The sequence below is a fragment of the Ixodes scapularis genome, unplaced genomic scaffold (assembly GCF_016920785.2).
Source record: "Ixodes scapularis isolate PalLabHiFi unplaced genomic scaffold, ASM1692078v2 PGA_scaffold12__126_contigs__length_90152505, whole genome shotgun sequence".
NCBI lineage: Eukaryota > Metazoa > Arthropoda > Arachnida > Ixodida > Ixodidae > Ixodes > Ixodes scapularis.
The window spans coordinates 29,423,607-29,448,780 of NW_024609838.1; the positions used below are offsets into that span (position 1 = coordinate 29,423,607).

The 25,174-nt window shown below is 47.3% G+C and overlaps 1 protein-coding gene across 1 annotated transcript in view; it reads left to right on the plus strand.

Annotated features, from left to right (window-relative positions):
- The window catches only part of LOC8026437 (VWFA and cache domain-containing protein 1), a 69,236-nt gene that overhangs the window by 7,721 nt on the left and 36,341 nt on the right, over positions 1–25,174 (plus strand). The window contains exon 3 of the mRNA XM_029971958.4: positions 23,591–23,739. Coding sequence (XP_029827818.3) covers positions 23,591–23,739 — 149 coding nt within the window. The remainder of the gene's footprint in view (positions 1–23,590; positions 23,740–25,174) is intronic.

The window sequence follows — 25,174 nt, forward strand, 5'->3', positions numbered from 1 at the left end:
TCCGAGTTGTACTTTCAAACTTGTGGGAACAGATAATTTGTTCAGTAGTTTGTGTTATATGTCACACACCAGAAAAGAAAACGCACAGATTCTTACAGATTGCATTGGTTCGTTGATGTGAATCAGAGGAAGCAATACATCCCATAAGTATTGCACTCATTCTCCGCCAAATGGCATCAGCTGCGCATAATAGTCGAACTTTGTATTACAAGTTCGAATGAGTCGAACCCGGATGAACTCGAACCTTGAGCAGGTTCGCCGATATCCCTAGCGCTGATGAGTGCTTCCTTGTTTGTGCACGTGGAAGTCGTGAGGGCGATCCTAAATTCGTCAGGGATCCCGAAATTCGGAGTCGGGGGCGGGTGTATTGACGGCGGCTTTTTTGCCTTTGGCCGTCGCGGTTCACGAAGCGCGAGGTGTGTGCCGGCGTGCATAATAATTCCTTCTAATGAGGAGTACAAGGCGGCGCGGACTCGGCGGCTCGACTCGGCATGGCTACGTGCTTACGCTTTTTTTTTTTCGGCGCCTCAAAGCGCCGTCGGGAACATCCGGCCGGTCACGCTTAATTTTTTCTCGTTGGAGCGTGAGACATTTAGGCGGCGATTTTGGCTGAACGTGCGGGCATGAACGCCGCCGTTGTCTCTTCTCCCTTCCCACGGGGTCTGCTTTATTATGGCTCTGTTGTCGTACTTGTTTCGGCTTGGCTAACTTTTCTTGTCTGCTAACGTTCACTATCCTTCGTGTGTGTGTGTGTGTGTTTTTTTTTTGTTTGTTTGTTTTTTTCCTTGCATTTTTTGCGTTGTTGGTTGTGGACTGTTTCTGGAGTGGTAGAGAGAGAACAAAGATTTCGTAGACATATTTCAGTTTGTGTCCGTCTGTCGTCACTGACGACTTTAGAACGACAGGCTCTGGTCGTGCCCCGATGTTCTCATCATCACGGGGCAGCCAATGAGGTCGCAGCATCAGCCTACAGAAACCACTGGGAACCAATCGCTGAGCGCTGAAGGGTTTGCGACAACTGTCGAAATTAGCCGTACTGTGCCCCTGAGTACCTCTACCAGGTCGTGGCAAACTCCCTCTTTTAGTTTGCATCTCTTGGTCAACGGTTTGTTTATCAAACTATGCATTCAGGTCGAGTGCAGATTTTATAGACAGCATACTCTGTCTGGTCATTTTATTGTTATTATATATTTTAGACTCGTAAGGTCTTAGCGCCTCTACTAGGATTTGGCAACCATAAAAATTTAGTTTTTTTTTTTTTTTTTTTTTTTTTGCGTATTTGATTTGTTTGTTTTTCGTTCTGCAGATTTTTCGATTGCTTAGGATTTCGTGGTTCTTTCGTGCGAGTATGCGTGTTTGCTAAGTTGCTGATTCGCTGCAACGGGGAGGAGGAGGAGGTTGTACGCGGCAAAAGGCGCCACCTCATGCATCACGTGACTTTTATTTCCGTCTGGCTTATACTTACTACACGGATTGCGCGTCCGTATATATATATGGTTATCCTTCCGTTGTGTAAAATTACGGGCGGTATGGAGGGGGTTCTTCTTTTGAACGCAGTGCCTCTGTTCTTCACACTGCGGTTGATAACCCCCTCTGGGGCTTTTGGGGCGTTGACTGTCACGGTGAATAGAAAACTAAATAAATGCACAAAGCAAAATCATATAGAGAAAATTAAAAAAAAAAAAGACGTCGCAGCATCATCACAGTGGCGTCCATTGTGAAACGCGTTTTCGTCCACCTACGTTTCTTTTTTTATCTTTACGTGGTTCATCCGTTTGCTACCGAGGCCTAAAAATTTCGTTTTTTATTTTTTTTTATTTTTTTGTTTCAACGAAAATAAAAAGTCTGCTTCTTCGTCAGTTCTAATGTTATATTTATTCATTATAAATGCATTGCTTGCTGTTAGGGAGAAGTACACTCAGAATTAAATGCTGCTTCGAGTCGTTTATCCTCCCTCCGAACATAAGAGAATGTGGAAAGTTTTAGTGTTTTCGCTTAGTCTTTCAATGAAAAAACTGTCCTCTTCAGAAAAAAAAAATAGGAAAGAGGAGGGGTTGGTCTCGTTGCAAGTGTAATTTCGCACTTTTGGGTCGCCGCTAGGTCTCGCCGAAAAAATCTGGGGGGTCCGTCCGTCGCGCGTCGTCTGCTTCCTTCCTTCGTTTCTCGCCGTCTGCTGCGGGTCCGTCCAACCGACTCCCCGCCGCTGGAACAACAAGGCTGCCCGTTGTGCGAGATTCGTCGGGAAGAAAATTTGCGGCTCCGACGCGCTATTTTGCGCCGTCCTTTTCGTTTTCCTTGGTGTGTGTGTTTTTCTTTTTGTGCGGTGCCCGTTCCGTTTGAAAGAAGGCGTCCCTTCTTCCGTAGCAGACAAAGGGCGGGATGGTTTCCTCTCTGTCGGGAGAGTAGTGTCAACCGAAGTCGGTCTGCATGAAGGCCGCGATTGGTTGTTGCGGTAGTGGCGGCGCGTACTGCTTCTTGGCGAAGAAGAAAAAAAAAGAAAATAATAATAAAGTGAGGGAGGATCTATGCCGTTGTAATGTGTGGTGTGAATGAGTTTCCTTTTAGTCACTTCCCCCCCTCATGGCCCTGCCTACGACCGGATGTAGTAAACAACGTGTTCCTTTCCTGTCCGAACGTGTTTTTTTTTTTTTTTTTTTCTTTCTTTCTTGTATGGATTGAAAGATATCAAGCAAAAAACAGAAGAAAAAAAACAGCACGAAGCTACGTTTCCGTTTTTCGTTTTTCCTTAAACTTCAGTGTTGGATGGCTAGTTAGTTCGCGCGCTCTAACTAGCGGGTACTGGCATTCTTTCTAGGCCTAACCTGCTAGGTGAGGGAGCGCCGCGCTAAGCCTAATAATTATACGCCGCTGCCGTCGTAGTTAGAGAAGAACTTGCACAGCATCTTGCTGGGTGGCAAGTTTAGGAATCTTGTTTTATCGTTATTCTTTTTTATTCTCTTCTCTGGGTTTCTAACCTATCTTTACAAAGTTGTATGCTTCTCTGCGAATTTCACACCTCTCGGACGATTTTTCTGTGTTCGCCGCCCATTTGGCACGAAGTGAGTTTCGGCAAGACGTATTATAAACAAGAGCAAAAGGTGGAAGGGCAGGATGCACCCAAGACCGAAATGGCGGTTTCTCTCCCTTCCTCTTTCTCCTTCCACACTTCTCTTTGATGTCTTCAGCGCCTTTGGCCAACACGAGAGCCGGTTCCCTTTGTGTTAAAAGCCGAATGTCGGTTTATGCCTTTTTTTTTTTTTTTTTTTAGGGCGAGTCTGTCGAAGTCGTCTGCTTTGCGCCTTGTTGTCTCTGCTGCGTTTTTTTTTTTTTTTTTAGGCATGCGTGTGTGCAACTTTTCGCTCTTTTTTTCTTTTTTTTTTTTTTTTGTTGACGTAGGCCTTGCCGAGCTGTTGCGTCTTTGTTCCAGAGGAGTGCTGACCTTTCTCGAATCTCGGTTTCTTCGCGTAATAATGTGAATAATATATGTATAGCTATATTTTACGCGTTACGTGAATTTTGTTTTCGGGTGGAGGCAGGAAACACATGTGCTAAAAACCGGCCTAAAGTCGCCCGAAATTCGGGACCGGCGACAATCGTTCAAAGCTATTTCGGGAAACGAAGACATTTACTGCACGTGAATCGGGAATATGATTTCGTTAAAAGCATATTTATCATTTATGTACAATAAATACCTACTACGCGAAGCTAGTTTTCCCAGAAAATGGTATGGGCCTATTTTTGTTCCAAATTCTTACGATTTTCTGTTGCATTTTTGTATCTTTGCAACGCGCACAGCTTGATAATCTCTTGCCCTCATCCGCTGTCTGCTACTTGGACCTTTCGTCTGCTGGTCAGATGTGCCAATGTCTGGTACTCTGATGTCACATCTTTTCCCTGTGGCCTGATCTTTTGTCTGCTAGTTGGAACTTTGTCTTCTGGTCATGTCTGCTGTCTGCTCTTTATTATGTTGCTCTGGTTGGTCATCCGCTGCTCTTGTGGCACCTAATATGCAATTGCCTGTTTGCCCTGGTCCGTCGTATGTTTCTCAGAATTGCTGCCCGCAGGTCCGGTCCCCGATCCGTTACCTGCTGCTCTAACCGGTCCCGTGGGGGTCTGGTCTCTGATCTGACATGTCACTGTGTGTGTTACCCTTGTTTCTGATTTGCTGCTCTGAGCTCTGGCTTTCTGCTCTTATCTGCCGCCTAATCGGTGATTGCCTCTGAACCTTAATTCCTTGTCCGCCACTCTTATTAGCTGTGTCCTACTGCTGTGCTATCGTCCGATCTGCCCGTTGTTAACATACTTCGTCTGTGCTCCAAATGGGGGTCTTCTACTAGCCTTTACTGTTCTCACCTGTGATCTAAACCGTTTTCACCTCAAGAAAAAAAAAATGTTTGCGAATTGTTCATACGCGGCGCGAAGTAGTTCTTACGAGATTTGGTTGTCGGAAGAAAAAGCGATACTTTTGGCGTTTTGAACGTGTAGTCTTGATAAGGTAACGTCATTTAAAATTCACCTACAGATATCTTAATTATCGACATGAAGGGGAAAATTAGTAATTCTCGGCGAGGTGCCGTACTTTTTGTGCTATGGTTCTTTTGGTGAAAACGGGTATAGCTCATTTGCAACTTGAATTAGCCATCTTATCTGTCGTAGATGTCCTGCCAGTTTCGTATGCAGCTTGCCACCCCAGTTCCTTGTGTAATCGTAATCTTTATTGGCTCAGGAGAGCCGTGGCACCGCGGAAAGGCGACAGCCCGTACCATGGAGGTCCGCGGTGCCACGTCTAGTGATGATGATTATGGGATGATATATACAAGGGGGGGACGGCGCGGTCTTCTCAACATCGCAAGCACCGTGTTTTCTTTTGCACCTCGCCCTCTTGTTTCCTGCACCCCCTGCCGTTCTGATCCATCGTTTTTCTATCGTCTGCTTCTACCGGACGCTGCTTCTATTTCTGTGCATTGCCTATCCTGGATGGGCTCTGGGCGCCGCCATCCCGTTGCGTCTGTGTCTGATAGTCTAGCTTTGCTAAGGTGTGCCCATGGTTGCCAGAATGTCGCTCAACACGGATGGATGGATGGAGCCTTTATAATGGGCGGTAGCTTGCGCCACCTAGTCGAAAAGTCACAAGTATGATTCCCCCCCTCGCCCGTTTGCTTCCCGTGTGCATTTTTGTAGCTATCACCAGGTGGTGTGGGATACTGCCAGAATAGCAGTATCCCACACCACCAAGTGGAGACAGCGCACTAGGAAATTAAGAGGAAAGTTTTTGGGCTATAGCGAAGATACGGAAGAGCAAGTCTCAGTTAAGAAGAAAGTTAAGGCCACAGAAAGAGATCGGTGGCTAGAGGGAATGCAGACAAAGACGGCTCTGGAAAGCTATAGATTAAACAAAAGAGTTATTGCCAAAGAAAGCATTTATGACAATTCTAGGGGAAGCTCATTGCTGTTTGAGGCAAGAACGGGTGTTCTGCGAACCAGAACATACAGAGTGAAGTACCAGGAAATTGATACAGTGTGCACTGCTTGTGGAGAGGAGAACGAGACGGCTGAGCACTTGATACTCTACTGTAAAGGGCTTCACCCTATGCCTACCGAAGACAACATAGATTTAATAAAGTCATTGGGTTTTAGAGACAGCGAAGGGAGAGTGGATTTCAAGACTGTAGAGATTACCAAGCAAAGATTAAGTGAATGGTGGCAGAAATCGAGAGAAAACTAGGTATTTTCTTATTCACTGATGGCAAGGGGGTTTCATAGCCTCACTTTCTTTGCACTGCGAAGTGAATATAGATTTCACATTTAAATATTCTAAGCTTAAATGGTAAAACAAAATGGCTAGGTGGCGTAAGCTACCGCCCGATCCAAAGGGCTCAGCCGTATTCATCCATCCATCCATCCATAGCCTTGAAAAAATCGGGAACCCCCCCCCCCCCCCCCTCCGGGACGAGGGAGTAGCCAATTTTCCTCTGGTAAATCTTATCCGGTGCTTCCCCAATACCGGACGCACTGGGAGACAGAATTGAGGCTTTGCAGTAAGAAAAAAAAAGAAGAAAAAAAAAAGAAAACGCTGTGCTAGTTAGTTCTACTTTATTCAATTTTTCCTGGATAATTTCCACCAATCTTCTAACCCCGTCTTGCGTTTTCCACCCACAGTGGCCAGACTGTGACTTTTGAAGCGTTGGCTCGCAAACTCCCATGCAGCGGCTCCGTCTACTCCAGCTTTTGCTATCGGGGTACGAGCTAAAATATGCTTTGTGAGCTCCTGAATGTAGATATATAAAAGAGTAAAAAAATAAAGAGGGGGTCTGCTTTGAACTTGTCCGGTGGGGATCTTCTTCTCTGGCTCCTTTCGTAGACGGGGAATAATTCGTCGCGGTTGGCCCCGGCCTTTGTGGGGGGGGATCGAGGGGGGGAAGAGGCTGGTCTTGGATTGGCCCTCGGATTGGCTTTCTTCCTCGCTGCCCCCTCGTGCGTCTTTCTCGCGGTCCGAAAATTGGGCGGCTCCTTCTTCGTCGCATTAGTTTCGCGTGATTGCCGTTAGAGGGGTCCGGCGTCGGTAGCGCAGGAAACGTTTGTTGTCGCCGTGACTGAGACGGGCTCTTTCTGTTGTTGTTTTGTGGTTGGTCTTCGCTCGTTTCTTGTCTTTTTGTGGTTTTTATTTTTGTTTTTCTTTCCTTCCCGTTTTGGGGGTTTGTGAATGCGCGCTTGTTACGGCGGTATGTTCCATTGTGCGTGTGCCGCCGCCGTCGGCTGGCGGTGTTTTTCAAAAGCGATTTCATCTGTTTGTCTGTGTGTGTGTGGATGGGAAAGTGGCCGTGGCTTTGAATTTCCTAGCGAACTACCTCGTGGGTAGTGCTCTCGCATGCCCCTTTTCTGTACCTTTTTTTTTTTTTTTTTGAATATATGCAACTTGTTCGTTATTTATGCTTGCACTGACCCCTCAGCGTATGGGAAGATCGGGTTATTATGACTTAAAAGCCTAGCTACGATTGACAGGCGCAGTTCCGGGAATGCCTTTTAAGTTGCCTTTTTTTTTTTTTTTTTTTTTTTTTTTACTTTTGTTTGTGATCAGGGATTTTGCATTCATGTCTACAGGGCTGCATCTCAACGAGCCGTCGGAAGACAGGATGTGCGGAAGGTTTCGGTGGCAAATTGATCGAATCTCGATCCCTCCCATAGCAGGATGATGATGATGTCGGGGGATTGCATCTTCCTTTATTTTGCCTAGCGACGGGTCTTTGTGGTGATCTTGTTTGGGTGTTTAGTCAGTTTTGTTAGTGACCGGGCGCTGGACAATCTTCGGCCAGTGTATTACATGTGTTGGCGTTTCCGATCGCGCTAAAGTGAAACGATGCTAAGCTTTTATTTTGAACTACCTTATGTGATCGTTTTGGATTCAGCGTGGTTCAAATTTTGTACTCTTAAGCGAACGAAGTGCCTTTTTTTAATATTATTTCGAATATGGTTTAGGAAAAATCGTTATTTGATGCTCTGGGCAATCTATACTACCTGCTTCACCCCTAAGCGGCATTGCGACGAGAGCTCCACTTCCTCGGCCAATCAATCAATCGATCGCCGGACCTCGATCTCTAGCGCGTGGGTGTGGGTGAGACGTCATCTTCGGGACCATTTTCGATGTATAGGTGGTACAGGAAGCTACACGCACCGTCGGAAATGCATTCCAGCCACCATATCAGAACATGGTCAGAGCATGATTGGAGTCAGGAATCGTACAACGTGAATTCAAGTTCATCGCAACACGCATCCTTTCTTTTCTTTTTTTGTATTCCGTGTATTGCTTGTCGTTGCTGGTAATTACAGAAACAGTTCCCAAATAAAATAAAAAAAAAAGGTCGTTCGAACTTTGGGAACACTAATGAAATTCAGAAAGGTAATTGCGACAGGCACCTCGATCACGTCTGACGCGGAAATCCTTCTGTGAAAGGGGATTATGGGGCCTAGTCGGTTCCGGGGGTCTGGCCACTGTGTTTTCGTCTGTAGCATTGTGGCTCCCGCAGAATCGAATCCCAGGAGTCTTCATGATTGGCGCGGAGAAGGGCCAGGCGCGAAGCACTGGTGGTGGTGCCAGCCTCTAATTCCTAATGAGGACGACGGGGGGCGCCGGTGTCGTAATTACGGCCGGCTTAATGGCTTCCAGCTCGCGCGCGCCTCTTCTCTCCCCACTGGTGTAATTAATGTGCCGTCCGCTGCTCGTGACGGCGGCGCTGCCGTCGCTCTTCCGCCAAGCCTGCTAAACGTTTTTTTTTTTTTTTTTTTTTTTTTTTTTTAGTTTGGGAAAATGGGGGGGGGGGGGGGGGGTTGTGCATGGTGGCTGAATCCCGCTCGTGTCACGTAAAGATGCCCAATTCGTGCGTGTGTGTGTGTGGGGGGGGGGGGGGGGTGGTATTTAGTGATAGTGCTAATGCAATATGATAACTTTTTTAAATATTATTGAGGTTAAACAGTTGCAATATATAGTATAGTGTGCGAGTTTCAAAGTAAGTTGAGTAATAATTTGGAGCCTTGGCTAAGGGCGTTGAATATAAAAAAAAAAAACAGCGTCAAAACGTGTTAACCTTTTATGTATTTACTTTTTCTTTTTTTTTTTTTTAGACAGCAGCGAACGCTACGATTTATTCCGTTCAATCTAGCGCTGTAACCGAATGTGACGTGATACTCAGACTACGTTGGATTGGCTTCGATGGCTCGCACGTGTCTTCTGCTTTAAACGTCGTCAGCTCTTCGGCTGCGCTTGAGTTCTCACAGTCCACACCTCAATCTCTTTTTTTTTCCAATTCGTCTAACAAAAAAAAAAAGTGTTTTGAGAAGAAGCTCTCGTCTTTTCCGCGTTTATGGTCTCATCAGAGGGAACCAGCGTCCAGCCGTAGTAAATCTTTCAGCAGCGTCTGTTTGAACGGAACGGCGACAGATAGCAACGCGATGGGTATCGCTTACAAAAAACCAAATAGGTAGTTTTTTCTTTTTTTTTTTTTGTTTTCGTTATCGGGGCGAGGGTTTATTTTACGAGCTACAACGAGACGACACCGGTGCGTGTCTCGATGAAAGGGACACCGCCGAACACGCCTGTGGGGGTGTGGGGTGGACAAAAGGGTGTGGGTTGGGCTCAACAAAGGCAGCGGCCGCCCGCCGACGATCGTGTGCTTCCCGACGGGCGTTTGTGTCGGGTTCTGTCGCCTCAACTTTCTGTCCTGCCTTTTTTTTTTTTTTTTTTCTTCTTCCCGTAGTTGCAATTTACGCTTTTTTTCTCTTTTTTTTTTTTGCGTGTCGTTTTGGTGTTTTCTGCCTTGAGCGTGTGTGGTGAAGGCTTTTGCGAGGCATTGTTTTCGCAAAGTGAGGCTGATAGCAGCCGACTTTGCCGATGAAGGGTTCATTGGCCCAAGATTTGGTAGTGAGAATGACGTTATAGTTATATGAGTTACACACCCGTTGAGACATTGTTGTGCGTGCGTGTGCTCGCCCTGTCTCGCCGCCTCGATCTAGAGTTTTTGTTCGATATCGGTGGGAAATAGTCGTAAAATTCGCGACTTTCACAACCAGGGCGCTGTGTTTTTACAAACGAGCCCGCGTTTTTCCCGATTCCAGGTTTGGTCACTGCGCGTGCACATTGCCGAGAGCAGCGCCGCCCCAGCTGCATGACGTCAAAAAACACCCTATACACGTTGGTGTATAGGGTGTTTTCATGTGACGTCAATCCGCCATTTTGTTGTGAGGTGTCAGCGCTATAAAACCCGTAGGCCTTTGTGCACTACAGATTAAACGGTTTTAGATGGATCTTTGGAATGCTTGCCTTGGCACGTACCAGACAGCTCCTAACAACAGAATGGTGGACATAATGACGTCAGTAAAACCACCTTCGAGGTAGTTTTACTGACGTCATTATGTCCACCATTTTGAAGGATCATCTATAAAAGATACCGGTGTTCTACATTGATCATCTATACGGGGTGTCACAAAAGAAAATTTTCACGATATTTTTTACCGCAAAAATAAACTAGGCATCGCCGAACGCTCATTCTCCGCCCAAAGATAAAGCTAGAGGTCACAACCAGATGCCGAAGTTTCAGCCCGATCCGATAACTTATTCAAAAGTTATAGGTGATTTTCTGAAAATTTCAATGGGAAAACTGAGCCCATTTTTGCCCGTTTTCGGTTTCTGGTGCCATAAAGCCCCCCCCCCATGTGTTTGAAAACGCCGTCGGCCGCAATTTTCCCATTGAGATTTTCAGAAAATCACTTATAACTTTTGATTAAGTCATCGGATCGGGCTGAAACTTTGGCATCTGGTTGTGACCTCTAGCGCTACCTTTGGGCGGAGAATGAGCGTTCGGCGGTGCCTAGTTTATTTTTGCGGTAAAAACGATCGTGTAAATTTTCTTTTGTGACACCCCGTATAGATGATCAATGTAGAACAGCGGTATGTGACGAACAATTAATTATGGCGTATTAAATACACCTTTTCCCCCCTTTTTTTTATGTCAGGAAGCAGTAACCAGGTATCTTCGTTGGGATTTCGATCATCCACGAAATTCGCGCTTCGCGGTACCACCATCGCTGGAAGTTGAGGATACTTTAGAAGTAGTCGCCTGTCTTCGAACGTCAGGTCTCAAGTATCTAAACATTGATTGCTATGAACACACGATAGCATAACTCTTTATCTGGCGTTCATCGGAATCTGTTCCATGTGTTTGATTTAGATTCATTACGTTTGTCTCACTCGTTTCGTTTCCGCAGTAACGTTGTCGCGGTGCCTTTAGAAGTGAGATGTAGACGTAGATGTGAAGTTGGTCCGCCAGAGTTTTGGGTAGCGTTAGACGCTGTAGATGGGACATTTCAGCATTGCAGTATGACTGCTAGCCCGGGCCGTTTAACGTGCGTCACGCAGTTGCGATACACGACAGCATCCAGGTCGAAACGGGCAAGGGGATTTTGGGTCGAACCCAGGATCCTTGGGTTCTGCAGTGCGATCTTTGCAGCACTGCGGAGCTTTCGCTCCGAGCTGCGGCGCGGTGCTGCTAGGAGCGGCAACGACGTCCCAAAATGTCCGCTGACCCGTGCTCGGCCTTCTCGCTGCTCGGGGAGCGACAAGCTGCCGGCGCGTGTCAAGTTTGGGTTATCGCCGCTGCGTCCGGCCCCGCCGAGGGCCTGCGTGCGGCGAGCCGAATGGAGGGAAGGAAGGCGGCGCGCGTTTGTCGGCGGATTGTATGGCACGTCCAAAGTTGGCGCGGCTTAAAAACGGGCACCCATTAAGATAAGCCGGGTGAGAGAGACGCGGCTGTTGCCATTCCTTTCGGGGGGCTCCCGCTGCTCAAAAGCCACCACTCGCGCTGCCGCCGCTTCCTTTTGCCGTTCGTTTCGGTTGCCCGGATACGGGCGCGCTAGCAGACGACGACGACGACGACGGTTCCAGATGGTCGTCTGCTTTGTTTGTTTGCTCCGTCGTCTGCTTTCGGTTTCGGCAAAGCTGGAAAAATGGGCCGGTTCACGGACTCGGGTTTGGCTGGGACCGAGTGCTTCGTGGATGGGTGGACGGATGAATGAGGCCTCAACCCTTTGAATCGGGCGGCGGCTTGTGCCACCTAACCGATTTTTTTTCCTACCATTTTATTTAACATATAGTAAAATTAAAGATTTATTCTTAGCAGCTACGATCCGTACGACGGAGGCGCCTCTACGCAACCGGGTGAACACACACCTTCCGCCCGGCGGGTCGCCCGGAAGGGAATAAGAAAATATTCATCCTTTCCTCGATCTATGCCACCAGTCAGATAATCTCTTCTTGGTTGTCTTTACCATTCCCTTTAGATGATCTCTCGTAAGCTTATAGTTCGGACACTGGACTGCGGTAAGACAGCAGTGACCTCTAATACTATGGATGGTACTGCCGGTTGTCGACTATCGATAGTACCATCGATATCCGGCTGTCGATAGTCAACCATCGGTAGTTCACTAAAGAGTTTTAGGGAACCGTTTTTGCAGATCCGATACAGTATGATAGGCCCTCTGGTAGAACTGCGCATGCGCAGTTCGTATCAGACGGCCCATCGTACCGTATCGGATCTGCAAAAACGGTTCCCTGGAAGTTTGTTTTGGGTGTGCGTGGATGGTTTGGATTGTTTCGGCTTTTTTCTTTTGTATAACAGGCGATCACGGAACTTTGGATTCTGGATATCTAGCTCGTGGTATTACGCGGACTTCAAGGTGGTTGCTCGCCGGTGTCGTCTGATGGGCGTGGCTTCCGTTCTGTTGGAAGTGTCGTTCACCGTGACGCAGACGACGCCCGGCGATTTCGGCTTGTCCGCAGAACGATCCTTTGTTTGTTCCCGAACAACGTCTTTTTTACCGTCTTTCCCTCTTTCAGTGGGCCGCCGCGTGTCTCGCGCCGCCGCCGTCTCCGAGCGCTCTTTGTCGGCGTGCCGGCTCGGAGGTTTTTACGTCTTGTGCCCGGCCGACGCTCGCACTTTCGCCCGCTCTTTCTTGTGCGAGATTCTCGGAAGCCCCATGCTTTCGTTTCATCTTATTTTTATTTATATATATATATATATATTTTTTTACGGCGCACGCGGCTGTGTTGACGATGACAACAGTAAAGAAAGAAATGAAAAGAAAAGAAAAAAAAGTGGTGAATCTCGGTTTTCCGTTTACTGCCCCCTTTGGTGTAGAGCGCTTTGGTCTCTGTGGTGGTCCCACGGTAGCCATTTTGAGAAGGCTGTTCAATAATAAAGCACTTTTTTTTCTTTTTTCTTTTTTTTTCTGGGGGGGGGGGGGGGGGGATAAATAAGGACGTGCTGTATTTTTCCCGCGTATTCCTGACATACAGTGTACTACGTCTTCACATTGTCGCTGTTTTGTTTATTGTCGCTGTTTTGTTTTCACTTTTTTGTTTCAGAGCAAGGATAATTATGTGTTGATCAGAAAATAAAATTAAGGGGAAAAAACCTGTCCGCGTTTGTTTTACATTGGTAGATGTTAGTGCTTCTTTCCGGCGAAATCAGGCGGCGTCCGTACGCAAAAACCCACGTGATTTTGGGGCGCGCGCCCGTCCCATTGCTCTCTCTCTATTGGCGTCGCCTTTCGCACAACCGTGAAGCAGTCCAAAGAGACGCAAGGCCCCCTTCCCCGGTGGTTGGCGCTTATACATACGGAAGAGGGACATATATTTCGTATTCACAAAGAAGAGCAGCATTTTGGGAAATTACTTGTATATTACTTTTGATATTTTCTGAAGGTTCATAGTTTTTTTCTCTGCAGTTACTTTTACTGACCGAGAGTTTGGGCCGCCGAGGTGCGTCCTCAAAAGGGAGTTTTCGCAGACCGCGTTTCCACTTCCGCTAAGCCCTCTGCAACGAAGAAGCCACTACTGCGCCTGCGCGCCGATGGCCTTGACTGTAGAGCTCCTGGTGTCGTAGCGAGTGGCGGAGAGCGTTTCGGGACAGCGGAAACGATCTACGAGAACTCCCTAAAGAGCTCCCACTTACAGCCTAGTATCGGGATTAACTCGGCAAAAAGCTGGGAAGCGAGAATTAAAGGGAAACATAAGGCAAATGAGCACAGAGCAATACAAACTGTGTGAATAGGTTATCAGAGCTAAGATGCGTTTCAAGCTGATATGGGGGGGGGGGGGGGGGGGGGGGGGGAATAGATGTGATGAGATCACTATGACGCATGCCATTAATTCTATTGCTCGAGACATGGGATAAGGAAATCGCAAACGGTTGGTTGCCTGCGGGCTTGAGACCCTTGCTTTATACAGTGGAAAGGACTAGGCGCTTAGCACAAGGCAAAGTAGCATTTTTTTTTTTTTTTTTAACGTACATATTTTGAAGCGGCGTGTGAATTCAGGGGGGGGGGGGGGGGGGGGGGGTCTTAAGCCTAATGACCTGGGTCTTCTTTCCGCTCGCTCGCGGAGGGCCGATGCGCACGAACTGACCGGATTCCAGAGAAAGAGCCATCGGAATAAAAACAAGAAAAGAAGGCACAGCGCACCATTAGCTTCCTCGGCAAGCGAGAGTAGCTCGCAACGCCTAGCAGCGCGGAGGAGCAACCAGTTATGCGGCATCTCGCCGCGAGGTGGCGCTGGCCGCGCTATTTCCTTTCCTTCGAGGTCCGTCCCAGACTTGGCGCCTCGGCTGACCCCTGCCGGCATAATTCGTTCCGGCCGGCTCTCTGCGGGCCTACGATGCCGCGCGCCGCCCACTTTAGTTTTGTTTGTTAGCTACGTGGATGCTTGCCCATTTCTTGCTTTGTGCCGCGACGCTGTCGTACCGTTCATGATCGGTTTTGAAGAGCCGGTTTTTCGGGAAGGGGGGGAAGGGGGGTTGTTGCGTGCGGTATTTCTTTTCTTTGGTCCGCTTTACGATTTTCGTTGGATGTCTTGGTGTGGTCGATGCTTTAGATTTCTGTTGTGTTTGGGAGGAGGCCGGTCGCTGCTGCTGCTATTGTGGGAGCTGTTTCTGTTTTGTGTGTGGGGATGTTGCCTGCATGGACGGACTTTTGATAGCGGTTTTCCGTTGTGTTGCTTTAGATGCTACGAGAGTTGGCGCGTTCGTTCCTTTTGCGGTGGAGAAGGTGTGAGACGGGGGGCACGTCGGGGGTTGCGAATTAAAGCGTGGATTTGGGCTTATGTAAGGAACTTGTCCGGCGAGTTTTCGGCCGGCTGGTGGTGGGGCGGGGAGGACTTAGAAAAGCGGAGGGGACCGGGAAGGGAGGGGGGAGTCGATCCTGGTATCTCGGTTGTAAAATGTGTTTGCAAGATGCTCCGAACGCGCGACGTGTTGGGAGCTATTTATTACTTGGCTATAACTTCTTGAGTGAAAGAAGCGGCGCGCCGACGCATGTTTTTCTCCTAATCGGAAAATGATAATAGTGATAAGGCTGACCGATTGGTCGGGTTTCGTTGGATGAATGGGTAGCTGGGGAATGTTTGTTCTTTTTTTTAATTTTAAGGGACGTTGGTTTTACGAATATGACTTGTTGGCCCGTAGAAATGCTGGACATCATCTTCTCTGTTGTACAGCCGCGTGCTCGCGTGGTGTTGGATCGAGCGACCGCTTTTTTGAAACCGCAGGCACCGATGGAAAGTAAAAGAGCTCAATGTCGGCGGAAATATTTTTGCCGAATCAAGCTGCCTGCGCCGGTTGCTGAGCCCCGATTCAAAAGAGAGTAAAAAAAAAAAATAGTGTAGTATTTTTTTTTTTCGTTGCGCGTCAAGCGTTCAATTCGCCAATCTTTTTTTTTTTTTTTTTTTTTTTTGCTTTTTCGGGTACAATTGCATTTTTTTTTTCTTTTTGATAGTAGCATGTTTAGGAAGGTTGGCAGTTAAGTTTGCACTGCTAAGTTTGCGGACTACATAATGACCAGCAGTTGTCTGTAGTGGCGTAGCCAGAAATTTCTATCGAGGGATGTTTTACTTGGCTGCTATGGAGGAAAGCAGGCAGAGGAGGAAAAATGAAATACAATCGTTTTCTGTTATGCGCACATTAAAAAAAAAAAAAAAAAAAGAAAGATACAAGCGTGCAAGACAGCGCACTTGACTGCTATTAGAAATCATCGCAGGTGCGACGAATTACAAAAATTATAATTATAATATTTGTAACATATTAACCGAAAAGAAATGTGCTGTCACAGCCTTAGGGTGAGCCACAGCAGCGAAGGAACAATGAAATTAGATTGGGATTTTACTAATAACATATCGTTTAGTGGGCCAAGAGAAAGTAGACAGAAAGTCAAAAGGCCTGATTTTCGGTACGAAAATTTGAAAACACAGCGGACTCTTTCGTACCTCCTTCGTCTCCAAAGCTCTCTGCCTTTTCCCTGTGATACACCCGCGGTACCCCAAGCGTGTCCCCGGGCCCAAACGCACGTCACTCGACACCGGACCTCATTTATTCCACCCCTAAGCTGACAGCGCAGTGGAAGCTAGGCGCTTGCCGGACCAATCAGCCGCCTCCCTTTCATCACCTGACCTCATTCTCTTCGCGTGGGTATGCGCGAGGGAGCGTGATCACGTGGCAAAAGTGCGGCTGACCCAACGAGCACGTAGCTTCCACAGCACTGTCAGCTATTGGACGAACGTAGTGGAGAAAGCAACTTTTGTCCGAGTTATGTGCGACGGGCTAATCTCTTAGGAGGAGAATCGTTTGTGTCCGGGTGCACAAACGAGGGTCGGAGCAAGAGGGGAGTCCCTCCTTTGCGTCTTCTTCAACTGTCTGGTACAATGCGCGATTTATAAGTTGAGGAAAGCTAAGAAACAAAAAGTTAAAACAAGCGTTTTAAGGAGCTCGTGTCGCAGAAAATCCGGCGTTGGTGACGTGACGAGAAGATCGCGAACGCGAAAATCCTGATTGGTTTATAAGGGCCATGACGCCACAGCCGCATGACCTCGCCTGGGAATTTCAAACAACCCACAACGCTCACGCTGTGCGTGACGTCACGCGTGGAATGAAAGGGGTTAGTGAACATGACGTGTAATGCTAATTAAAGGCCGCCGCCTGTCTCAAATGATTTCACTCTATAAAGTAATTTATTGGCCTTAAAGGGACAATGAAGGCGATTTTATTAATTTTCTTTAAATGGTGTTTTTAGGCTTCTTGGGAACCTGGCATACTGCCCAATTTTTTATAGACATTTGTGACGCGTATTTCTGTACCTACGAACGAACTGAAGAAACCGAAACTGAACTATCTGCGTTTCTCGTTTTTGGGCCTCCGAAAACGGAGGTGACGTAGGGAGTGACGTCACGTGTAAATTGTCGGTACCGGTAGCATTTAGGGCGTCGAGACTCTGGTTACCGCGGTGGGTTATAGCAGCGCGGTGGCGCGGTCGTTTCGTCGGACCAATATGGACGGCAATGCCGCTCTCGCGAGCGAATTCGGGCTCCCGTTCAGTGACCTGTCACCAACAGAACGGGAGATGCTCCTAAGGACACGCAACTCTGGAATGCCTCTTTACGAGGACGCCCCAGAATTGCCGCCGACCCAGAGTAATTCGCCTCACACCTACGCCCAGACTCCGACTAACCTGAAGGTTCTGTTCAAAGTCTGCTGACCGAAAATGTAGCGAGCAAATTCTGACGCCATCGCCGAGACCTCTGCGCAAGACAACGCTGTTCAACCAGAGACTTCGCAATGCTTCATCGCTTGGGAGTAGGTGAAAACTAGAGCACTATATAGCTCCTTCGGAGCAGAGTAGCGCAATCTAGAACGCCGCCTCTCGGCGACTAGCGGCGAACGCCCGGAGGTTCCAACTGCGGTCAGAAATGCATGGAGAACGTGAGAAAATCGCTGTTTCTTCAGTTTTGTGGGGATGTGTGGAATGGAAATCATTTTTGACATAATAATGAAACATTTTAGAATAATATGCGATAAGTTTTGTGCCATACAAGGACGTAACTCTTTTTTAAAAATTGCCTGAGCGGCATCATGCAGCAGACGACACGGCGACGTCATACCATTCACGTGACCCGCTCCGGCCAACCCGAAAAGCCCATCTCCGCTGCGAGCAAAAATCGTCTGCTTCAAACGCCATTGCCTTGGAAATTGCCTTCTCAAAATTTGCACACGCATCCGATATTATTAAAACTTTGACAAAGTGTTTAGTGCTTTACTAACTTCATGACAGACTAGTTTTGAAAAGTGTGAACTCGCCGTTCATTTTTTGATCAGCCGTGTTGTATCGATCTCCATGTATTCTCCCATAGGGCGGGCCGCCTCTTGGAACCCTGAGTACCACGTGACTCGCGCCGAGCCGCTCTGTCGGCCATCTTGTCGGCAAAACACGAGGTTCAAAGGATTGCGCTACTCTGCTCCGTAGGAGCTATATAGTGCTCTAGTGAAAACTAGCGTCGCCCGAACGATCACGAGTCTTCAGTCGACCGTTTGAACATCCCTCAACAGCGCACAAATTTGGCATGACTACCGCTTTGCAGAATCCCTCGAGTGCCGTGTTCCTAAGTAAACACCGCACCGACATCTGAAACCAGAACCAAAAAACTCCCGCGTGCTCCGCGCTGTGTTCTTTATTTTATATATTTTGTTTGCCCATAGTTCGTCGTTGCCCGTTTCGCGTGCAGTGTAGCAAAAAGAAAAATAATTATGGTGTTTTTTCTGTTTTTTTTTTGGTTTTTATCATTTTCGGTTCGATTTATAGTTTTCATGGTTATTCAAGTGGAATTAGAACAGTGTTCATAAAAACCACGAACCAAAGCGTGACCGAGGGCACGTTTCTCGTTTCGACCAATCGCTGACACGTCTCTTGTGACGTCACGCTTCCCGGCCCCGCAGGGTCACGTGACCTCCGCTTCTGCTGGTTTCTCCCGCAACGCTCGGGTCGTCGCCTCGATCGATCCCGGTACGATTATTAGCGTGACTGTTTAATTGATTTGCGCGGCACACAAGCGCCGGTTTTGGCTGAAATTTGGGCAACGTGGCCTGAGGCGTGCCGGGAACCCAGTTCAATCGCCAAAAAAATATCCGAAATTGCCTTTATTGTCCCTTTAAAGAAAAGTTTGAAGAATTTTAGGCGGGTTCGTGTTCGAGCCCGACACGCTACTGATAGGCCACACACGGCATGCTTGCGCGGCTTGGGCTGTTAGCCGTATTTGTTGTTGTACGCAAATAATCCTGTCGTGTCATGTGCAAAAGCTTAAATTATCTGGTTTTACGCGTGGTTGAGGTGTCCCATACAGTGTTTGCCAAGTTCTATCCAAACGGGCAATGTCTTTTCCCACTGTCCGATTAAACAGGTTCGCGCCACGCGCGGGTAGACGTCGGTAACTTTCGCGTGACATATCTGTCTGCCAAAGCACGGCTGCGCAGATTTCCGGTAAAACGTCATGTTCACTTTCGGTCAGGTTCCCCGCACGAGTTCCAGTCTAAATAAATAACGCAACTTTTTTTTTTTTTTTTTCGGTGTACATTAGGCACATATTTATGTCGCGAAGAGACTTAAAGAACCGATCTCTATGACTATGTCTGGGTCGCACTTCGTCGCTCCGCAAATGCGGCCACCGTCGGCCATCGTACGACATTAGCTCTTCTGCTATCAAGCCTAGACAGTTACCATGGTTTTCCATTTGTAGGTGACGTGACAACAGAGGCAAAGTTCACATGACCAGTCTCGACAACGCTTTAGCAGATGTCCTAAGATGGCCAACCGGTGGCTTCAATCGCGCACTGGGATTGAAGCGGAAAAGCGCGATCCAGCAATTGTCATAGATGGGATTTATATTGGGCGGTATATCGCGCCCCCTAGGAGTAAACGAAAAACATTTTAGTGAGATAAAAAAAATAAAAGAAAATCGTAATTGTCTTTTATCGCTTGTCGGTTGAGGACCCGAGGAGTTGGGTGAAGGAACGAGCCGATCAAAAGCATTGATAAAAAAGGAGAAAAGAAAAATACACGGGAGGAAAGAACGCAAATCGCTCGCCGGTGGCTTTACTCTCCGCATGCTCCGCGGTGATTTCTTTTTGTGGTAAATCGCCGCCCTCTCGGTGCGCACGCGTGTCGAATCGTAATACCTGTGGGGAGAGGGGGGAGGGACGCTGCAGGTGGGCAGGTGTCGGTTTGTCGAAAGGGAACCGCCAAGACGCAGGAATGCGCCGGCCAGGAGGGACAATAGAGCCGATAGAGCGCCGGAACAGTGAGAGGAGAAGCGGCTGAACGGCGAACGCAATGGTAGCGCAGGAGGCGATCTCCCATCAGCGCCAGCGGACCTTGCGGCCTCTTCCCAAAACGCATTTGTATTCCTTTTTTTCTTGAAAAACACATAAAGAACAACCACAAAGACAAGAACATAGACGAGTACGTATCTTTCAACTCGCAACAAACATTTAACCAAACGCAGTGGCGGAGAGGCAACGCATCAACGATGCAGCGACCGTTGCACGGAGGAAGAGAAGGGTGTACGCTAGGCCAACGTCATATTTCGAACAGGGGTGTTTTCGGATTTGACCGCACGCGCTGTGATGGCACCACCAGGAGATCCCCTCCAGGACGCTTTCGGCATCTTCTTCTCCATCTGTGCTTTCCCTTTTTCCGTTACCGGTTTTCTTTAGGTTTTTAACAGGCTTTCTAGTGTATAGGAGCTTATGGTGAGGTGTAATCTTTTCTTTCTCCCTCTCTTTCTTGATTGAATAGAAGTGGGAAGGGAGAAAGGACTAAAACATGTTGTCTGGGGCTGGTGCTGTTGAAAAGGAAGCGACACCTCTATGGTTGGTTGCAATTCAGGAAGGTAGGGCGAGGGTAAGATGTGGCCAGAAAGGAGGAAGCTGGCGGAACGCAGGAGGTTGCTTCCTCTCCTCTCCAGCGTTCCGACTGCTTCCTCCCCCCCTCCCCCCCCCCCCCCCCCCCCCCCCCCCCCCCGGCCTGTCTTACCCTCGCCCTACCTTCTTGCAGAAGGCCCCCAGCCCCCCCCTCCTTGTTCGTGACTTAATTCTTTGGAAGGTTTTGCTGGATCTTTATCCCACCTCTTTGCATCTTTGCACATGTCCTGTCCTTTAGAAATGTTTTACGAGTTCCTGAGCGGCAACCCATCAAAGGTGCCCGGATGATGAGTGCTGGTGCGAGGGTTTGGAGGGACATTCACAATTTCTATTGAAGGGAGCTTCCATAGAGTTATTGAAATGTTGCTGTGTTATGGAAGGTTACTGGACTCTCAAGTACCCACTTGCGTTTGGGAAAAAGCATGTGTTTTATCACTTCCACTCTTTTATTGTCTTTGTATTTCACCGATTTATTGTGTTATTTCTGTTCACATAATGAATGATTCGTTGTCAAGCATGTTCGACTTTAGCTAACTGTACATGAGTGTTTTTGCTGCATTAGGGGGGTGGGGTGTTTCCAGCATCAATGTTCTTCTATTTCCATTGAAATTTGCAGGTGTATGTTTCATTCCTTTGCTGCAGTTTTTTTGTGGTTAGTAAGCTTACACCAAATTCTGCGAATGTTGATCGCTTACGTTCTTTACTTCCTGATTTGTATATTCCTTGCACCATAGGCTACGAGCGAGCAGAATTTTCTCCCTTACGTTGCTGCATCTACAACCCTTTCCGCATAACTTGGCAAATTATAGAAGCTACATACTCAATGAGCCAGTAAGAGTGGCATAGCAAAGCATGTGTCAATGCACGAGTGGATTCCCAAGGTAGCTTGTGTGTGTCTTGGCTCCTGCTTCGGCCTTCTTATTGGCACACAGGAGCCATAGCTACGCTGATACAGAGTAGAATAGTGCAGATCTCACGCCATAATAAATGCCGGAAACGTGCCCACCTAAAATGAACCACAAAGCGCTTACTAGACACATGCACTGCTCAGCCCAACAACAGTGTGAGTCAAATAAAGAGGGACTGGATCGCACTGATATGACAACACTGATAGCACAGGAGGAACCTTCTCGACGAGATATGTTTTCCACTGTGTTTGCCTTGCAAGGGACCGCACGCACGACAGCCCCTTTTCTTTGCATCAATAAAAAGAAGGAAGGCATGAGATGTCTCCAGCTCTTGCAGCCTTGTCTCACAGGCCATGATAAAGGCTGCCATTGTGTCCCTCAGGAGTGGAAGATGCATTGTCTTAGAGCATCTCTCCTCAAAGTCCCCCCCACTTGCTTGGAGCCCTCTTGAGATAACAATAGGCAGAGGGGGGGTAGCGCGGGCTTGTCGATGTCTTAGGGACGAGTTGCAATCGATTTAGGAGGGCTCTTCGTGAGAGGAGGGTGGCAAAGATTAGCTACACTCCTGGATTTTGATAGGAAGCGAACGAAGGGGATGAGACCATCTGTTCGAAAGGAGCGTATGGTCCCGCATTTGTCTGTCACTTGTCGTTCAGAAGGAGATCTTTGGCTGTGGAGTGGGAGGGGGGCACTCGAGGTTACGAGATTAGTTCTTCGTTGTTTGTTTGTCATTGTTTTATGACTGTGCACGCTTTGACGTGCTTCAGCCACTGGCCTTTTTGTCTTTTGGTGTTTTTAAAAGTTACATCTTCTTTCAGTGGAGAGGAGGGGAGATCTGGATAGTTGGAAGGTGTAACAGATTCGAGCTTGTCTGAGTAGTGCAATAAAAGGAGGTTTAGCAGTTTCATGTAGGCTTTTTTCTTTTTTGTCGGTGGAGTGTAATTTGTTATTTTGGTCTTGGATTGGGAACTATGCTGTCTGCACTGAAAGCTTGCAGTGGACGGTGTTTTGCGGCACACCGAAGCAAAAAAATGTTTTCGAAGGGCAGACAGTCGTTTTGTTCCCGTTCTGCTCTTTTTGCGACAAACAATGTAGATTTGCTGATACCTTTTGCCAGTGACAACCTGAGGTCTCAGTTTCCAGTGTACACGCTTATGTTGCTACATAAGGTTGTAATTTGTGAGCACATCCTTATGGGACATCTGCACTTTTTGCCTTCTGCCATATGTCTAGGGGCTTTGATTGATATTTATTGTTGATCGGCGTGCTTAGTAAAAAGACATTTTGTTTTCGGCGTGTTGATCCTCACATGCATTAGGGACAAATGTGCTGAAGGAGTTACAGTGAGGTCACCAATCTGCCTAAGAGATTAAATATTGAATTCTGGTGGTTTTATTGGGAGGCGAGGAAAGCACTAAGTTAGTTGCTGGTTCAGCTGTCAATTGTTGTTTTTGATTGGTATGAAAACATTTTAGTTGGAAGTCATGTTCTTTCTACTCACTCTTGGTTTTTAGTTATTTTTTTTTTTAATTATGAAAGTAATGTGCAATACTGTTATTCCACATTATTTGCATGATTGTATTGAAAGAAGCAGACAAATGCATTAAAGGTGACATGACCTCTGTCTCATTCTTATATGGGGGGGGGGGGGGGGGGGGGGGGGGGGGGTTGCATCACAGAAAGTTGGCATGGGCGAGTGTTGGTGCGAATTTCGCTCGGGTGATTTTCACTGTAAATAATATACGAGGGTTCCTGTATAGAACCGTAACCCAATTTATTACGAGGCAATTTTCATAAATGTGATGTGGAAATCTTGCACTAAATGACTTCCCACATTTAGCGAACGACTTCCAATTTAAGGGTTTTTTTATGCTTAGTGATCTCGCTGAGAATATTTTTTCTTTCTGCTTTTATGAAGGAAAAAAAAAAAGGAATGCAATGTTCAAAGATGATGTAAATATACAACAATCAAGGATGATCTAAAAACTGAAATGCCAGTGACCTGAACTATCCCAAAGGCTGGTTCACAGTTTTGCGAGCTTGTAAGCACTTACAACTAAAGAAAACACTGGTGCCATCTACCAGGTATAGCCCAAACCTAGCCTGAAGGTTTTTCAGTTCATGAGCACTACAATATATGGTCCTTTTATATATTGTCAAAATTATTTTAAGCATACATTGAAAGAATGACGCGTGGCGGATGGAAATTGTTTTAGGCCTACCCGACATATGGCATCATTGTGTTCTCTCGTCAAAGGTGTGCAAATCCCTAAAGGCAAATGTGTAAATCAGGCTTAACTGAATGCCCCTTGTGGGGCTACGTGCTGCTCTCGTGTAAACGCAGGTTCTATGATGGGCAAAAGTGAAGTAGTTTGCTCTTCTCATTTCGTTGCACAGATAGTCGACAAGATGCAGAAGAAGCTGTCGGGCTACATGTGGCTGCTGAACCGGAGCTCGGACGTGGTGGAGGAGTTGTTTCGGTTTCGCCAGAGGCTAGCCCTGCCTGCCGTCAACCCCTGCTGTCTCATCGATCCCAGCGTGCTGACGTAAGTCGCCTCAGCGCACGTCCGTTGGCACCTAGTAGGTGTGCTTGAACTGCTAAATGCTGCTCTTTTTTTAATTTTAATTTTTTTTTTTATGGGGGATTGGTGATTGAGATGGTTAGCACACTGTAGTTCAGAGCATGTGAAGTGAAAACTCGTGGGGACCCTGGGTTCAATCCCCACCCCTGCCCGTTTCGACGTGGACGAGCATTATACCGACGTTCAGTCGTGTCTCCCTCCACTGCGCAGCTTACGTGAAGGGCTTCAGGCCAGCAGTGGTGCTGCACCGACTGACTTTCTCATCTACGGTGGAGACACCGGACACCCGTTGCGACCGACTTTCCGCTATCTGAGCACACACACAGCATAAGTATTGCTGAGCGCTTAGCCGTTTGCACGATGTTACGAGTCAAGAAAACTGCGTGGCTGTTACAAGTTAAATACAAAGCAGCATTGGAATTCTAGAGGAACTGACGGCTGGGCGTGGCTTGTTATAATAAAAATAATAATAATAATAATTCTTCATTATTCCGTGCTTCAGAACGACCGAAGCCTCGATGTGAAGCACGTTTGTGATTATACAACTTGCACAACACGCAGATGGGATAACGATGAGGTTACGACGAGTGAAGCAAAGTTTCGAGCTTTTATTTAAAATACACATCATCTGTAAGGGCGTCTGAAGACGTATTTGGTGAAATGACACTGAAAAACACTTGCATGCGCTCAACCCTCACGTTCGCCTCTCTTGCTTCGTCATTCAGTCCTTGGCATTCTTATTGGCTAGTGCCGCATTCTCTTTGACTTCAAAGCAATGATGAAATGCTCAGGAATTCTTATACCCTGCATCTCTTGAGCTGCAACAGTGATGACAGCAAACTTTTAAGATGTGACCCCTGAGACAAAGAAAAACGAAAGGAACAGTGTGACTCGGAGTTCAGATTGTTATTGTTCCTATGCTCCATTTCAGCTTAGAGAGACGCCTCCTGGGTATTTATGCTCACCAAGGTTTTTTTTTAACATGACCTATAGGAGCCCAACCACCCAGGACACAATTTGCTGCTCGAAATTTGTTTTCTTTCCGTTCGAAAATAGCCGGTCGAGAATTGACTGATTTCAGTTGTGCTCACTTTCTTTTTTTGTTCACGCAGCATTCAAACTATGTGTACCAAATATATTCAAAGTCGTGGTTCATCTAAATAATATGAACCCCATTTTTGTGGCCTCCAAGAAGCTGCAAATACGTTGATCGAAGAAAAAGGTTGCACAGATCACGGGAAGTATGTGTGCACGTCGTTCTCAATGTGGCGACGTACCGCGGGCTGGACGACGCGATGGCGGTGCACGACGGATGTGGGGCCGCTACTCCGTAACCGTTGTTTGAGGTACCGGCCAATCGACCTTCAAGCGAAGAACATCGAGCGGAAAGGATATAAGT